This window comes from Pangasianodon hypophthalmus, chromosome 5 (assembly GCF_027358585.1).
Source record: "Pangasianodon hypophthalmus isolate fPanHyp1 chromosome 5, fPanHyp1.pri, whole genome shotgun sequence".
Lineage (NCBI taxonomy): Eukaryota > Metazoa > Chordata > Actinopteri > Siluriformes > Pangasiidae > Pangasianodon > Pangasianodon hypophthalmus.
The window spans coordinates 24,785,624-24,799,050 of NC_069714.1; the positions used below are offsets into that span (position 1 = coordinate 24,785,624).

Below are 13,427 nucleotides of genomic sequence, written 5' to 3' on the forward strand. Positions count from 1 at the left end.
CAGCTTTGACTATAACCACTTGGACTTGGGTCTTATAACTCGAAAAGACTTACCCTCCCACATTCTCCTCCTTGGAGTAAATATGCTAACGTTTAAATAAAGGAAGACAGAACAGGCTGGAAACATGCTCCCAAATATTATCAGCTTCAATTACAAACACTAAGCTGTGATCATGAAGCTGTTAATATGAAGAACACAGTTGGAAGTGAGGTTTTCATTAGCAGTAGTGAAGATGTTTGTTTAACTGCATTGTCCAGTACCGAAGTGGTGACATAAAGTATAATAATGTGATTATTTCACAATAACATGACGTCCCAAGCTGTTTTTTCCTTTTATACCACAGCAATTTGCCAATGCAACAATTTTTATTTATTAATAGTCGATATGTCATAATTTTTAGCTCTTTATAGTTACATGTAATGTAGTGCAATGTCCTGGAAACACGTTAATTCAATCCAATTGTGTTATATAGCGCTTTTACTAACGGAGACTGTCACAAAGCAAACAGAAATCCAGATATGGATTTAGTTCCTGTTCTCACTTATGTTATAGCAGCTATAAACAGTCATTCGCTCACCATCCTGTCTTGAAGTTAGGAAGACAAAAAAATTGCAGCTTGTCATGTTACAGAGAAAGTATAAAGTTCTTTGTTCTGAAGAAAACTTGCTGACTGTTGCAAAGCGCTGACACTGGAGACTCCTTAAATAAATGCTAAATAAACAACTCCTCTACTACTGTCTGGCTTTACTGTCAGAGCTTAGGAAATTAATCTTCTTTAAACTTTCTGACCAATCAGAATCTAGAATTCATCATTGCTGTGGTATAGACCTTTTTATTGACCAAGTGGAGTAGCGCTAATAAACTCGCTATCATTTTATGTGCACAATCTAAATGTTTTCAGTACATTAAGTGATCTATTTATTCATGAAAATTCAATATGACATGTTCCCACTTCTGGGAAAAGTTTGTGCCCTTGAGACACTGCAATGTATTGAGTGTGGACACAGTGATGTTTGGAGTCATTAGTGTGTTTCTAAAAGGAAGAAGACAGTTTATTTGTTTTGCTAGAAGAATATGAATATAAAAAAATGCATGCTCTGAAACATTCAAAATTCAACATGCAAAATTCCACTGTAGTATTTCTGTTCATTCATTGAACCTTTTGGAGGTTGGAACCTTTTTGGTTGTTTTGGAGGCTACAAAAATAATCAGAAGCCTTCAGCGATTAAGGATCTTTCTGCCTTCAGTGTAAAGTCATTCAGCCATACATGGTTACGAAGCCTGTAGCAGACTGCCGCACATTCCAGCATCGATAACACTGTTTATAGTAATGTCTATAACTGATCTGTGCAGGATGAAAAATCCAGTGCACTGTTTAAAAAAATTTTTTTAAATCATCTTGTCGGCTTTGTCAGTTGTCTGAGCTGATTGGAGAGGGGTTCAGTGTTTCTTCTCTCTGCAAGGAAATAAAGACATTGTCATTTATTATTATTATGTTAAGTACAGTAGTGTTGTGTTGCCTGTGAGGTGAATTACAGTTGCAATGAACACATTAACAAATGTACATTGAAATGAGTTGAGTGAACATCCATGAAACTCTTTTCCCCACTCCTGAAACCCTTCTGATTGAACTGCAGCTGCCTTGTGTGTTATAAGCAGCTCCGTTCTGGCTGATGTTTATGGTAATGTACACAGAAACTTTAAATGAAGAATCTGGTTTTGATACTGTATTACATTTTTACATTGCAGTTTATCATCCATCATAAAAGTGTGCAAAAATACCTTTGTTATTTAAGGAATAAAATATGAGTGGGCTATGCTGTCATAGGAAAATACTCAATAGTGGTAAAGCAGAGTTACTTATTTTTCTATTGTTTATTTTTTTCTATAACAGCACAACCCAAAATGTTTTATTCCTCAACAGTTCTCCAATAGTTTCATTTTTTTTCTATTAAAGAATGACGCATTATACTTTTTATCACATTATAGTTACATGTCATGGAATGTCCATGAAACAAGATGGTTTCTGTTATCAGATTATAGCAGCTACAAACAGTTATTCTCTCACCAGCCTCTTTTTTCTCTCTCAAAGTTGATAAGACAAGAATGCAGCTTGCCATGTTACCAGTAAACTGCAAACCACAAAGACCTCCATCCTTAAGATACTAGAAAACTTCATGTTACAGCTTTACCTCTGACTTTTACAAAACACTGACACTGGAGACTCCTTCCTTAAATGCTAAATAACCATCTCCTCATGGAAAGTTTCACCAGATCAACAATTACACACAGTTATTTATTTATTTTTTTATTTTTTTAAAGATCTGTTTAGTTTATGTGGAGCATCCACCATACAAGTCCCTGTGTTGTTACTATAAAAACAATAATGTTTTACACTGGGTGCATTAATATAAATGTGTGATTTGTCTTGTAGCTGGAACTGCTGTCAGAGCTGCTGTTATAGAAACTTACTCAACACCTTCTGACCAATCAGAATCGAGAATTCAACAGCACTGTGGTATAATGAACTTAATCTTAAACCGAGAATAGAAAAGAAATGTAAGCATTCACTGCTGGAAGATACTACAATTGCTCATCTTGTCTTCCTTCAGCTCAGTGGCTTCACCCGAGTCTCCTCTCAGATTAACTGTATAACTCTGGGTAATGGGCTCACATCAAGTTTCTGTGGTGATCTGTATATTTTTAATACAACAGTTAATTCTGGTCCACAAATATGATTGGACAAGCAGAATTTCAAGGGTGCTTATATTTATTATAACCGCACTGGGACGTTTCACTGTGTGTATCACTCCGTTTGCGCTTGCCTGTGTTCACCATGTAATATTCCACTTCACACAGTAGAGTTAGCGACATCATCAGTGGACATGGCAAATGATACTTTTCAGGAATATACCTTTTGACATAACATATGAAAGCTCATCATATGAAGATGAAAAGGAAGAAGGGACACCAGTTTCACCAGAAGCACATTTAACGCGAATGTACAAGTCATTGTGCACTAGCTAGCCATCTAATCGACGTGCTATAAAGTGAGTGTGGCCTCTTTGGGATCTATTTCCACTAGCGGAGTAAAAATAAACAGAACATTTGGCCATATTGTGTCTGAAATGTTAGCTATGACAGTTAGATATTAATTTCTTGTTTATAGAACTGTTGTATAAAAGCAATATCGCATTTACAGTCATGCGGTTATACTGAATGTCAGCATGTTTAATCACTTTTGCTCGTGTAGTATTGCTTAACTAACCTCCATTTGTTGATGAATCCAGGTGAGAGCTTGTGTGATGCGTGTATAAACTCCGGGTTTGTTTCTCTCGGCACAGCCCTGACCCCAACTCGTTGCTCCCACCAGCTTCCACACAGATAAGTCCTCACAGGCCAGAGGACCACCGCTGTCCCCCTGCAAGACATTTACCAGGGACAAAAAGCAGCTTGGCCATAGAACATAGACCATTCACACAATAATCTTTATACGATAATATGAAACAAATATTATACTGAATATTGAAGAATATAACCATTTAGATAGGCTTAATTTGATTAAAGAAGGAAAACTTCCATGAAACATTTATTATCTTTTTAAAAATCCCATTTACTACAATTATTATAGAATACGATAGCGTCTTCTTTGCACTCATAGAAAATGTGTTTTGGATGCAACCTTTTCTAAAAAGGATAGGATTCCCCCAGAAGGACAAACCAGACAGCCCTTTAGTACTTAGAGTGTGATACACACCTCACCTCTTTGCATTGTTTCTTTTGCTTTTTTTTTTGCTGTGTGTATGATATATCAAACTCATTTCAATGTAATCACTGAATATATGCTGCATCAAGAAGATACACATCCAGAATATCACGGGATATGACGTGACTTTGGTCCTCTCTGATCACAGTTCACAAATCAGCAGTAAATCACTAAGCAGAAACATGTTCACAGTATACAAAACTTTTCATGTTTTCTAGATAAATGTCTTTAAGGAAGCACTAAATCCTGAAATTGCCTGGCAGGAGTCGGTTCCTCCTTCTAGGTATCCTGCACAGATCATGCCAGGGGAGATGTAGCCCTGATAAACTTCAGGCTGACTGCAGGCTTTGGTGGAGATCAGTGGCACCCTCGCAGAATGCAGAGACACACTTGCTTCACCTGGGTACAGCAAACAATGCATTGCAAATTGTTGCAAATTTGACTTAAATTGATTTGCACTGTGTGAAATGAGCTGTGGAGCTTTCTTTGGCTTTTCTTATCCTACTATAATGTACACTATGTGGCCAAAAGTTTGCAGACACCTGACCATCACGTTCATATTTGCTTTTTGAACAACCCATTTCAGATTTACTGTTGTAATAACCTCCACTCTCCTAGGAAGGCTTTCCACTAGATTTTAGAGTGTGGCTGTGGGGATTTGCCCATTTAGCCAGGCACTGATGTCAGATGAGAAGGCCTGGTGCACAGTCAGCATTCCAGTTAATCCCAAAGGTGTTCAGTAGAGTTGAGGTCAGGGCTCTGTGCAGGACACTTGAGTTCCTCTACACCAACCTTGTTAAGATCCAAGCGATCCATGAAGCTCGCTTTGTGCACAGGGGCATTATCATGTTGGAACAGTTTTGGGCCTCTTAGTTCCAGTAAAGGTTAAATAGTAATGCCACAGCATACAGAGACATTCTATGTAATTGTGTACTTCCATCTTTGTGGCAACAGCTTGGAGAAGACGCAGATTTGGGAGTGATGGTCAGGTGTCCACAAACTTTTGGCCATATAGCAAAGTGCAGAAGAGGCCATTATGTCAAGCTGGAAAAACAATCCCTGACATGACTCTATGACATGAATATCTACTTAAAGTGCCATTAAAACTCCTTTATACTGGCAGTTTCATTAAAAAATTTAGATTTTTTCTACTTTTGTCTAGTTAACTTGGATCACTAATGTTGTTCAGTGTTTTACATAGAGCTAACATGATTTAAATTCACAGAAAAAACAGGCTACATAGTTTCTAAACTTATTATTGTTATTATTATTATCATTATTATTATTATTATTTACAATGATAATTGCAACTCCAGAGCACTGGGAAATTTGACCATAACATCATTCAAAGCTAGTTTTGACCATATTTCTTTTTTATACTGAATGATAAATTGTTAAGGTGGCAGTTTTATATGTCATTAGTTGACAGAAAATGCAGATTTCAATGCAAATTGAAACCCTGCTTAACATTGTATGCACCCATTCATCCCCTGGTCCCCAGAAGACATTTGCATGCAACATGAATAGCTCTTATAAAACACTACCACATGTTAAAAACATAAGGCCTTACTGAAAGCATAAAAATGGATTTTGCGAGACATGCGTTTGGTGGCATTGTAGAATAGCAGTGCAAAAAAACATACATGCGAAGGCCAACAATGTGACTGATAGCTCTTAGCATGAAAAAGATGACCGCATATCTGGTCCCAGATATACAATATTTCTGTATATCAGTACAGCAATTTGAATTGCTGCTCAAAATATCACATCACAAAAAAGACAGATCTGAATGTTATGCATTTAACTGGTTCTGATTTTAATAATGACTCATTTTTGCAGAACCACATACTCTGTTTTTTTTTTTTTTAAGAATTTGTTGTCTGTCTGTTAACAGCCTATGTGCCTGTGTGACTCCCAGCATAGCTTCCAGGATAAATACTAATTAAGACACTTACTTATTACCCTGTGTCCCCAGACTCACCTCCATCCTCTGTGGCTCCCCATCCTGAGATCCAGCAGATCTTCCCATCCTCAAACTCCTCTCCAAAGTTTGGCAGGCAGATGGGCTCAATGTACCCTGAGGAGGAGAAGAAAGAGTTTGACATTGTCAAGCCTTCAGTAAGCATCAAATGACAGCATACAAATCCACAGCATACACAGCCATGAGAATAATCCTGCACAAATCACTCAGTTTGTCAACTGTCTTGACAATTCTCCAGAGTGGCCAGTTTTAATAAAGATTACCGTTGAAGGTAAGTGGTTGTGATAGTTTCAGCAGGGCGATGTCATAGTCCAGGCCTTTGGGTCTGTAGCGGCCATGATAAATAATTTTCTCCACAGTGAGATACTTGGCTCCAGTGGCTGGCTGCTCTGTGAGTCCAGCGAGCACCGTCCACAGAGGGGGGTACGCAAAGCTGGGAAAGAAAAAACAGGACAGATAAAGAGTCTCAGGAAGAGGTGTGCAGTTGAAACTTTTATTTAAAAGGCTATAGAAAAAGAGCCAAATAATTCCTTTTTGGTTAATGAAGTTAAGATTAGGGTTAGATTTAAGTGTAGGCATAGCATTTCATTGCAACAGTAATCATTATTTCAATAAAAGGCCCTCGCAAGAATAGTAAGATGTGTGTGTGTGTGCACACTTACCCATACACACAGTGTGCAGCTGTTAATATCCACTGTGTTGCTACAATAGATCCTCCACACAGGTGCTCATTCTGGAATTGAAGACTCACCTGCCAAGGAAACTGGCCTTCTTGAGACAGGTTACCCCCCACTATACGTGCCCTATACTGGGGCCGGGAGCCACACTCTACACACACACACACTCAGAGGCTGAGACAATGCTCTGGTAAAATGTAATCATAAAATGTAATATGTTTAACTGTAAAAATTAATAAATATTTACCCAGAATTCCACAACTACTACACAGCAGAATGATGTTATACAGCTACATTGCATTCTGGAAGTTTGAGTCCAGTTGGACTCTTGAGTCTACATTGGATTTCTCATTAATATGTCATTAAACTTCACTGGAAAATGGCGAGTGGGAAAAGAAGCTCTTGTATTTAAGAGCTAACTGTGAAACAAATCTGTGCGTTATTGCTTATCTTTGAGATTGTTGAAATTTTATCTCCTATTAAATGCAATGTCTCCTTGTGACGACTTGCATCTTGCATTTTTTTTCCCACTGACCACAAGAGATCATCTTCACCAAAGATCTGAGCTGCCTGCACAGCTGTTTGCTATTCATCACAACTAGTTTCTCTTTTTAACCTACCGCTTAGCTAGGATTCATTGTGAAGTCTCTTCACTGTTTACTGTGTAACCTTTTTTTGAACCTTTCTTGTTTTTTTGCCCTTTAGTGTTTGACATTTGCCTGAATATGCTACAGCAAACCTGCCTTAGCAGTAAACTGATTTTGGACAGTTTTACTCTGATTTTCGCTGCTGTTTTATTAAACTCTGCAATAACAGCCACCTCTGTTTCAAGATTGATTACAGAAATGTGTTGTCTCAGGTTTTCCGTGACTTAATGGTAGGAAACATTATATTGCAAAGTAATATAGTCTTCAGGGACTTTCTGGTTTCACCTGAATGGTAGATAGTTTTTTTATATACTTACCCAAGCACCTTAAAGTTATGATCTTCCCTGATCTGCATTCAGTTTTACTAAAAAAAAAGAGAAAATAGAATATAATCCAGTAACTACTATAAATTATTTAGTAACTACAGTGAAACTAATAGAAAGGTATAGCATGAGGATTGTCCAGGCATTATCAGCATATACTGTGTATATACATATATCCTGCTATTAATTCTTACATAAAAGCCTATTAAGCAAGGAATAAAACATGATGGGGTGTGATGTTATAGGAGAATAATCAAAGACTGGTTGGTGCGATGAAGCCCTGATGTTAAGCAGATTTACTATAACTACCCCAAAGCTGATTAGTTTCCAAAAACAGCATGTTTAATGCTCTTATACTTCAGCAAACTGTCAACATTAACAATGAACAATTATTTATTAAAGAATGACATTTCATACTTTTTTTGTTAATAGTTACATTTAATGTTGTGGAACGTCCATGAAACAAGTTAGTTCCTGTTATTACTTATATTATAGCAGCCATAACCAGTTGTTCTCTCATAAACCTTTTTTTTTCTTAAAGTTAATAAGACAAATAAAATGTAGCTTGTCTTGTTACAGAGAAACCCGAAAAGCACAAGGTCCTCCATCTTGAAAACTTTCCCATGACTGAGAACTTAACATAAATATTAAACATCACCTTACAGCAAGCTTTACCATATTAATGACTACATAGTTTTCTTAGTAAAATAACAGATGTTTTAAAAATTATTAGTCTAAGATTCTGTGGCACATTCACTATACAAATCCCTATGAATTAGCCGCTAACATACTGTAGAATCAATAAGGTACTGGAATGAGTACATTAATATAAACCTGTGATTTTTTCTTACGGCTAGAACTACTGTTACAGCTGCTGGTATAGAAAATGAATCACTACCTTCAAAACCAATCAGACTTGAGAATTCAAAGGTGCTGTGATATAAAAAGAAGTAATGGATCAAAAGTGCCACAAGAAATGATGGTCAAACAACCTTTTGATGTTCACGACCCGAATTAGCATTAATACTATTGTTTATTGTGAAAGATGTCAATCAAAAATCCTCCTCAATGCAAATAAAAGCACACTGAGATCATACATTTCAAAGAATCTTCCAAAGTAGAATTGGCCTTAAGGACACAAAAGAAAAGAAAAATGCAATGTTGTGTGCAAACGTTTCATTTGATGTGTGTGTCTGAGTGTGCGTGTGTTTGTGTGCTTGTGTGTGGTGATGGAAAGCTGCCAAAATGCATTTTTTATATAGAGAGAAAGTCCTGGGTTTTAAATTACATGTTGAAGCAATGTGAGCCCACAGAAAGCAAAGGACATTTAACTCTTCAAAGCGTAGGAGGTAGGAAGCTCTCCAAATGGTGCCGAGGTACTATTTACAGTCTAATAACAGTCTAATGTTAATTATGGCTCTTTTGTTCTCATTTTATTTTTATATAGAGCGTTGTGTAAGTATTCACCCTAACCCCTTGAACTTCTCCATATTTTGTATTGTTAAAACCTAGAACTGAAATGGACTTAATTGGAAAAAAATTATATGTCATGAAACTACACAAAATATTCCATAATATTTAAGTGGGGGGAATCAACATAGTTTGTAAAATTATTCCCAATTAAGTCCATTTCGGTTCCGGGTTGTAACATGGCAAATGTGGAAATGATCAAGGGAGGTGAATACTTAAGCAACACACTGTAACTCTCTTAGTATTTTATGAGTTGGAAAATTCCTGGATATGGTCTGGACTCTAAAACTGCTTGGAAATTAGTGTTAGCAAGTGACTCAAATTATCCCAGTTTGTTTATTGCATCATACCAATAATAATAACTGCTAATCATCATCATCATCATCAACAACAACAACAGCAGTACAGAGTAATCAATACTGTTTCACACCTCAGGTTGGTTGTGTTGTGTATCTTGATTGGATGCAGGTGACTCAGCTGGCTCAGGTTGATAGACACCAGATTATCCTGAAGTTCTTCTTCAATCGAGGTGAGAGGGAGAGAAGCAGACTCCACATAACTAAGAGACAGGAAAGGTAGGTAACACAGCAGGTTAGCCTTCTTGTGGAGATATTGTTTCTAAGTGAAAAATACTGAAGACAAACAAAACAACGGACATCTGGGTCACATTTCTTTGGTTGAAACAGAACTCAGAATTCCTTAGGCTTGGGACATGTGACAGCTCCATTATATAGAAGTCCATAAGGAACGCATAGGATCCTGTTTACACCCAGTTGTGCATCCACCTTGAGTATCAGGATGATATCCAGATAAGGATTATCTGAACATCTGTGTGCACTGAACACACAATTAATGCAGATCATGCAAACTATTTCGAGAAGTCTGATATGTATTTCAGCTGGATGTTATTCACGTGTATAGAAATACATATGTGACTCTCCAAGCCACATGTGACAACTGAACCAGTCCTAACACGTTACGTCCTAATGCGCATAGTCCATGTCCTCCATCCCCACCAAATAATAATCATGGAAAACACATCTAGTTGGTGAATTACAAAATTGCTTATTGGTCTCTTTCTGGAGATTGGAAACAGCATTAAAAATTTCTAAGAAATTTTTATAATAATAATGGCAATACTGGAAGTTTGTCATGAACTTTTACATTTAACTACAGGTGTATAAATATAATGTAAAATCTTATCAAGATCCAATCGAAATACAAGATGCATAAAACAACCAGGTGTAAACAGGGTCTGAAGGGTCACCATGATTGTCTTGTCTTTATCCTTTTCTCCTTTCCTCAGTCTTGCATTCATAAAGTAATTAATCAAACTTCCAATAGTGGCTAGGGGTCCGAGAGAGTAAATTAACGGCACTCTCTGGGTGGGAGGGATGGTGTTACTCTCTCTCCTGTCAATCAGAGTGACACTAGCCAATTGTAGGAATCTGCGAACTCATGTATGAGACAGAGGATAGTTAGTTCTTTCCTCAGAGTGTTTAGCTGTCCTGTAATGTTGTATTAATAGCATTTTGAAAAGATGCGGTAACTTCCTTTATATTGAAGGAACCTGATGCTAACCTTTGACTAGCTGTTGTGTAATAGAGGAGAGCTAGCTAGGGGTGGGAACTGACAAATAATCAAATTCGGAGGAAGCTCTCCTACTGACCACCCCTGCCAAAACATAGTGCGAAAGATTTTACTAAAACTTCACTTGGGGCTTTTCTTATAGTTTTACCTGGAGTATCCCAGCTGTTTGCAGGCAGAGAAGCCCAGATCAGAGTCCCACGTTTCTGAACACACAGTGCTCCAGACTCCTCCACTTAACACCTGCAGCACTGAACTCTTCCCACTCACACGCACTACACAACAGAGTAGGTATGACTTTTGTATTCCTGTCTTGCTACAGGAATGCATATTGATTAGTCACTGAGAGCAGCATTGTACGCACCACAGCTGAGCTCGTCCTCACCATGTTCACAGTCCATGTGTCCATCACACTGTGCAGAGATGCTGACACAGAGCGATGAGCTGCACCGGAACTTCCCTTTACAGCTCAGGCCCACTGAGACAGGATCAAAATGTGGAGACAAGGGATATATTAGATCATTTCACCAAACACTGTAAATGTATACCTTCTAAGAACTGCTGCTGAAATCATAAAGACTGCCCTGTGCTCACCCCAGGACTCCCATTCACAATATATTTATACATGAACATTTAAATAAATGAATGGACTTGATACTGAGCAACAGTGATAAGGGTCCACTTTTACAGGACACAATGAATGCCTAATGATATCACGTAGGATAAAGTTATTGCATTATTTACTGCCATCCATACATCACTAGACAGATGTTACAGATATCTGAGACCACAGAATTTAATCAGACTGTCCAACCACAGTTCCAGTCATTTCAGAGTTTTAGGTCTGTGGCCGTCGGGTTGTGCAATATAATCATGGCTGTTAATTATTCACATCGGCAGTGGCCAGTAGGTGCCGCTGGACAGGCCGAGGAGTCACACACTCACCTCCCAGACCGATGCCAAGGACAAGGGTAACAGTGAGCAATACGCAGACACCAATTAAAAGCTCCATTCTTCGTGCAAATAAACGACCTCTTAGTGTTTTGTCTTCTGCTTGATCACCTTTGAGTGATGGAGATTAGAAAGGGTAAAGATACATTACTATGAACATATTGTATATACATTTTAGAACTCACTTCTTAGAAAAAAAGTTAAATATAAAACCTATAAGTGTTTTTCCTATCAGAGAATCTTCCAAGATGCCTCTCTTTAGAAAGCAAAGAACACTTAACTATCTGTCAAAACATGTTTAAAAAGTATTGAAGGTAGAAATACAAGAGTAACTGAAAGAAAACTGAATGAAGATTTGGACACAGGTGACCACAAGATATAATTTGATTGTTGGTTTTACTATATGACCATGATTTTCAGAGGTTTGAAGGATGTTTTTACATCTTGGTGAGTACCACATGACCCCACAATGATAGGAATTAGGAGTGGAATGATAACACATGTTTGGTAAATGCATCAACTCAATAATAATAATAATAATAATGACTGAAATGACCCAAGGCAACAATCATCAATCTATTATTACAGAATATAATTGATTATAATTCGATTAGAATATATGAAGGACAGACAACTGGTATGTAAAAATAATTCATGTTTTTAAGCTGATGTGTACATAGGTTAGCAATGTGATTTGCCTGTAAAGCTGTCACTTAAAATAGCTCTTTTGTATGCCATCATCATTTCCAAACTAACAGTAGGCCTACCACAGATTCTGAACAAAGTTGGTCTCATATTGATTGGAGCCTACTAAATCGAATTGGATCGGATTATAGAAGATTCAGTGGAATCATCAAATATCACAATCTTACCCTGTGAATTGCAATTGTATCATATAATAGCAGATTCAGTGGTATTGTCGATTATTGCATCATGTTGTACTGCATCATGTGGAAGCCAGAGGTTCACACCTCTAATAGGAATATTTCACAGTTTTCATCATTTCGGGACATTTGGCTGGTCCTCACAAGGAAAAACATTTTTCAGACTTTATTAAAAAAAATTTAAAACATTATGTGTAGGCCTAGCATTAATTAGCTGCAATAATAATTATGTCAATGGACTGGAATAAATGTCAATGGAAGGCCCTTACAAGGATAGTAAGACATGCTTGTGAGTGTGTGTGTGTGTGTGTGTATGTGTGCACGCACTCTTTGAATAAGACGTAAGGATTTTTCATCTTGTCCCATAGGGGGAACCATTAAGCTTGTATGCAGAACCCTAAAACATAGATTTCCCTTTCAGAGTGGGTTCCGAGTGGAACATTTTTAGCAAACTAAAGTTATCAGAAATAGCACTTCTTTGGGTTGCATATGTTTTAGTCGCCATACTGATAAGAATATGAATACTTACAAAAGGACAGGTTAATGAACATGAACATTAAACGATTTTGGACTGTCTTGCTTTTGTTCCATGATATTCCATGAAGTTGTCACATCGACTAATTGAAAATACTTGATTCCTTGTGCGTTTTCTTACCTGACAGGAAGGGCTGGACTTTAGTTACAGGCATTCCTGGACTTGGACATTGTGCTTGGATATTGTTGATAGCTTCTGTCTGACTGTCTGTCTGCTCTGCACTCTCAAGTCCTGGGTTATTGGTGCTGTTTTCTGCTGCCATGTTGACATTGTGGCTCTCAAGTGTAGGAGAGGAAGCTGGAAGATCCTGATCTCCAACAGACACCACCTCTAATTTTGCATTTTCCATTTGCTTCGTCTCTGCAACCTGTTAAAAGAATCTGTATTTTAAAGGGAAAGGATGGAATGGCTATGGATTGGATAGACTTCATGTAGTATAGATAAGAATGGTCACGGTTGACTACACTCTCACCTGTTCATGTGTGACTCCAGTCTCTCCTCCACTTGTTAGTGGAGTCTCTACAACTCCATCCTCAAGCTTGGCTCTGGCCTCCGCCTCTGGGTCTGTCATGAGTGCCTTCACCTAGCCTTCACAAATCCATTAGG

General features: G+C 37.7%; 1 protein-coding gene across 1 annotated transcript; it reads right to left on the reverse strand.

Moving 5' to 3' along the window:
- Positions 1-429: 429 nt before the first annotated feature.
- tmprss3a (transmembrane serine protease 3a) lies at positions 430-13,427 on the reverse strand. Its single transcript, XM_053233858.1, has 13 exons — positions 13,294-13,427; positions 12,942-13,188; positions 11,397-11,513; positions 10,816-10,929; positions 10,603-10,726; positions 9,295-9,423; positions 7,389-7,435; positions 6,410-6,575; positions 6,011-6,180; positions 5,748-5,843; positions 4,023-4,165; positions 3,269-3,421; positions 430-1,456 (listed from the first exon to the last, which is right to left on the reverse strand). The coding sequence occupies exons 1-13, from the start codon at positions 13,390-13,392 to the stop codon at positions 1,412-1,414; spliced, it is 1,650 nt and encodes a 549-aa protein (XP_053089833.1). The 5' UTR covers positions 13,393-13,427; the 3' UTR covers positions 430-1,411.

Bases quoted from the DNA above. Each gene is read 5' to 3' on its own strand.
- tmprss3a (XM_053233858.1), bottom strand. From the start codon at position 13,392: ATGACAGACCCAGAGGCGGAGGCCAGAGCCAAGCTTGAGGATGGAGTT. The intron at 10,930-11,396 runs GTGAGTGTGTGA...ATCCTGTCTCAG, and splicing joins CCTTGGCATCGGTCTGGGAG to TGGGCCTGAGCTGTAAAGGG. The intron at 5,844-6,010 runs GTAATCTTTATT...TCTCCTCCTCAG, and splicing joins ACAACCACTTACCTTCAACG to GGTACATTGAGCCCATCTGC.